The sequence below is a fragment of the Halyomorpha halys genome, unplaced genomic scaffold (assembly GCF_000696795.3).
Source record: "Halyomorpha halys isolate HHAL.00 unplaced genomic scaffold, Hhal_1.1 Scaffold1428.1, whole genome shotgun sequence".
Taxonomy (NCBI): Eukaryota; Metazoa; Arthropoda; class Insecta; order Hemiptera; family Pentatomidae; genus Halyomorpha; species Halyomorpha halys.
In genome coordinates this window covers 140,340-144,978 of record NW_027105500.1, presented here as the reverse complement: position 1 = coordinate 144,978, position 4,639 = coordinate 140,340, and the positions used below count along the sequence as shown (strand labels likewise).

The window sequence follows — 4,639 nt, the reverse complement described above, 5'->3', positions numbered from 1 at the left end:
CCCTCCCTTACTGAGTACCTTAAACACTTCCCCTCCCTTACTGAGTACCTTAAACACTCTCCCTCCTTTACTGAGTACCTTAAACACTCTCCCTCCTTTACTGAGTACCTTAAACACTCTCCCTCCTTTACTGAGTACCTTAACCACTCCCCCCCCCTTACTCTTCCATTTTCTTCTATTTTATAGAAATTCATCCTTCCCACTAGGAACAATGATTGAGATTTAATCTAGTCAGCATATGGAATGTTTGTATGAGATGCATAGTTTTAGAATTATTTGAAAAATCAATAAAAGGTGAATATGTTTCACGGGAATCTTGACTATGATTTTTGGGAAAATTTGTAACAAATAGGTAGAGTGGGAGGATTAGGTATATATGATGCTGCAATATGCTTTAGAGAAATGCTGGATTTAAATATCGTAGTCGGCTACAGGACTCTTAACAGAGACATATCTTTATCCCCTCCTCTTAGCTCAAAAAGGAAATAACAGAGCTGTTTACTGGAGCGGGGATCGAAAACAGGAAAGTTTCCTGCTGAATGGAAAACAACCGATTTTCACTTTGATATGGAATGTAGTCTATAGAATATATAATGTAACTATAGAATATATAATGTAGTCTATAGAATATATAATGTAACTATAGAATATATAATGTAGCTATAGAAGTATGGAATATATAGAAGTATGGCAAGTATGGAATGTAGCCTATAGAGTATATAATGTAACTATAGAAGTATGTCCAGTTTTCGACAGACATACAAGTTTAAATAATCAAGTCTGATCTTATAAGGTGTGCCTGTGTTAACAATGAGATATTCCATATCCACTTTCTTTCTTTATGAGTAAAATGCCCAATTTCAAACTACTTTAAGGAATTTTTTTTTTTACTTAAAAAATTCTCTCATTGTAAATAGTAATGAACCGTGTATAAGTTAAAACCAAAATGTCAATGCCATCAAATATCCATAACTAAAGAAGAAAATTAATGTATTCCTATTTCCATAGTTATTATGACAATAGTCACACTTACTTAGGTATTCATAAAACTTATTGTGATCCTTAATGATAAAGAAATAACTGTTTTGATATTTTAAAACTTATTTCATCTGTAAGCAGGATGTTAAAAGAAACTATGTCATCTGCGCACCAAGCAGATTTAAAAAAATATTACTTCTTTCAAATTTCTTCTTTTATATTCGTATTTATTTAATATCACATTACACTATTATTCCATTATAATATAGTAATATTATGGCAAGATTAATAGAGTGGAGTGGTGGAGCGGAGAGGTAGAACCGGTGCCTTTTTGTCATCTAATGCAAACTGTGCTCCTCGTACTAATCTGTCAAGTTCAAACTTGAAGCAATCACTATATACTTACTATAAATAACTATACACTTATTGTAAATAACTATACATTGAGTTTTTTTTAAAGGCTCAGGCTTTTTGTTATTTAATAAATATATTACTCGGTTAGGACTAATATAACTACCGTTAACAATACATCTATTTCTACCTTATATAGTTACAGTTACTTATAGTATTTGGACACTTCAACGACAGGGGTAACTTTTGCCTTAATACTTGACAAAGATCATTTAAGGAAACAAATTTCAATTTTGTTATAGATTTTAATCTATTTAAAAAACAAAAGCAACTGTACTGCCGCCTTCGACAAAGATTTTGAAATAATAATAATACGCATGGCAGTAGCCATAGGACATTACTTCATTCTATAAATTGTAGCATTTTTGATAAAGTAATTTTTACCTCATTTGTAACATACAATTTTTCCCATCTTGATACTTATTTATACCTCCCCCCCCCCCCGCAAAGACTGGCGCTACCTCAGCTAACTCATAACTAACCTCTACATGCTAAAATATATTCTGAGGATTTAAAACAAAGTGTAAATATTTCAGCCTGATAGTAATTTTATTATGGAGCAGCTGATCCTCCATCAAGGTCGATATAGCCCCCCACCACTCCAGCTACGCCCCTCCAGCCGCAGCCCTAGCCAGTGCCATGTCGGACAGCTCCGAGGACGAGGACTGGCCGGTAAGCTCGGACTGGTTGACCAGAGTTCTGACGGACTTCCATCAAGGGCCGGTTACCGTGGACTCCTACAGGCTGGCTCAAGCAGAGTCGGCCCTCTCCGATATCCTCTTCGTCAGCGTCGTCTACCGCCCTCCAGGATCCTCCGGCTCTCAGACCAAGGACTTGGTCCTCAAGCTCCTCCCGAGGGACCCCTTCTCCAGGTTCTTCGTGTCCGAAGCTCAGTTCGACCTCAGGGAGATCAAATTCTACACTAAGGTAATCGATACCAACATCCCCAGCCTCCTCAATAAAGTTTATCCTAGTTCCAACCTGATAATATAATATATGTTACAACTTTGGCTGAGGATGGGCACTATCACATGCACACTAGCTCACTGTAGTTAGCGACTAACCAATTAAAAAAAATGATTATTATCCATGGTGAACTTCACACACGCTAAGGAGCCATTTAGAATCCGTAAAAAGTTATAGTAAAATATCTACTTTGATCTGAGAAAATGTTTTAGTAAAATGTCTAATTTGATCTAAGAAAACGTTTTAATTGATGCCAAAGAGAGTTAATAAATACTGTCGAACCACAAATGATATAGGCGCCCTTAGATGTTTAAAGTTGAGCATGGATGTGTTGGTCTGAGTTGTGAAAAAAGTGATTGTAGTTAGTTGTCATAGCGCTAAATAATTAAAAGATTAGTTATCGCTTTGCCCATAACTAATAATTCTAACTAAGTTAGCTACTAACTGAAATAAACAACTGTATTTTTTTTTTTTAATTCCGAATCATTAATAACTAAAAAGTAGATACCACAAAGTGTTGACTAATCAAGAGAGAGCTAAATGACTATCATTGTAGCTACTCGGACTACAGCTACCATGAGCCCTCTCAATAATAAACATGAACCTATTTTCTTTATAAATATATAAAAAGTATTCATATTTTATGATAACCTTCAATTGAAACCTTTCATTAGAACAAAAGGCCTCTTCAAAATGGCGGCTAAAAACAAATTATTGAAAATTATCCTATTAATTGAGCTGCAGCCTATCCTCCTTCAACTCATCAAAATATTTTAGCCGGAAACTAATTGAATCGAACCCACAATGTATACTTTAACTTAAATATTAATCGATTAAACGAAAATATTTTTTCATTCAATAATACTTATATTATTTCAAATATTGTGTAATGCATATAACACAGGTAAACTGTATCTACCTAAAAGAGTAAGATAGCCTTAGCCCATATAAATACTATTTATACGATATTAACATGGACACATGGAGTACAAAGTATTGGCTACAATTTGACTCAGTTGTAATTTATAAAACCATAATATCACTAATAGTCGTCCCCAAAATATATTACAGTTTGTACTTTGTAGTTTGAAACTTCAACTTATTAACTAATACTATTAGGATAGGATCATGTTACATGTAAACATTACTTTATACAAAATTAATTATCATTATAATTATTCATTTTTTATTTCTTAAATGGTTTTTCTTTATTCCTTTTAAATGTTTCATTGTCATTTTTAAGCTTTAGATAGTTTGGACATATATACTAAGCTATATTGTAAGTAGATATTATAAAGGAGGTATTATTACATCAAGGTACGTATTATAAAGCAATGTTAAGGAATAGCTAACATAACGGAAAATAGAAGCATTAATAAATCTATTAACAACAGCCCTAACAATTAGATTAGATGGTCCTCCAGGATCGAGTACACTACATACCTTTCTCTCTTTTTGGCTAATTATACTTAATTAATTGATTATATCTAATCATAATTATGTAGTATTTATTATATTATATACATACATAAATAAAAATGTCTAATATTGTATAATATATGAGAAAGAATTCAAGTAGTAAGTCAATTAAAACGGAGTCAAACATTGCAAACATATTTACGACAACCGAGGTCAATCGTTTTTCATTCAAAGTTGATGTGTACATATATCACACATATATACATATATTATCCTATAGAAAATCAGGATGTAACTAATTTTATTGGACTAACATGGTTCTATTTTCAATCTCTAAATATCCATAATTTTTGTTGACAGCTAAAGAAATTTAGTCTGATTGGCCACATCTTCAAATGTTACAATAAAGTTTGTCTGATTGGCCACATCTTCAAATGTTACCATTAAGTTTGATGGCAAATAAGAAAAGTATTTTTTATTTGAAATAAAATTATTTTTACCATTGAATGTAAAAAAAAACCTGTTTTTTTTTTATTATTAGATAAATTTTTTAATTAACATTTTTTTAAAATAAAAAAAAATAATTCCCTTCTAATTTAAAAATGTTTAAATTCGATATTATTACTTTAGGAGAGAAGCTGTTATAGTATATTCATTGGCCCTTTCCATTTAAAAATGAACTTAAAACCAATTTGTTACGAATTAAAGGACAAGGTACAATCTATTATTAGTAGGGCAGAAGGCTAGTAACATCAACATCTCACCAATAAATAGAATAATCTAGTTTTAGCATCAAAATAATCTCTTTAAAAAGCACATAATTTATAGAATAATCTAGTTTTAGCATCAAAATAATCTCTTTAAA

General features: G+C 31.7%; 1 protein-coding gene across 1 annotated transcript in view; it reads left to right on the top strand.

Moving 5' to 3' along the window:
• Positions 1-2,005: 2,005 nt before the first annotated feature.
• Positions 2,006-4,639, top strand: part of LOC136796836 (uncharacterized) — a 5,236-nt gene continuing 2,602 nt past the window's right edge. Inside the window, exon 1 of the mRNA XM_067051671.1 lies at positions 2,006-2,316. Within this exon, the coding sequence (XP_066907772.1) occupies positions 2,029-2,316 (288 nt within the window). The 5' untranslated portion in view covers positions 2,006-2,028. The remainder of the gene's footprint in view (positions 2,317-4,639) is intronic.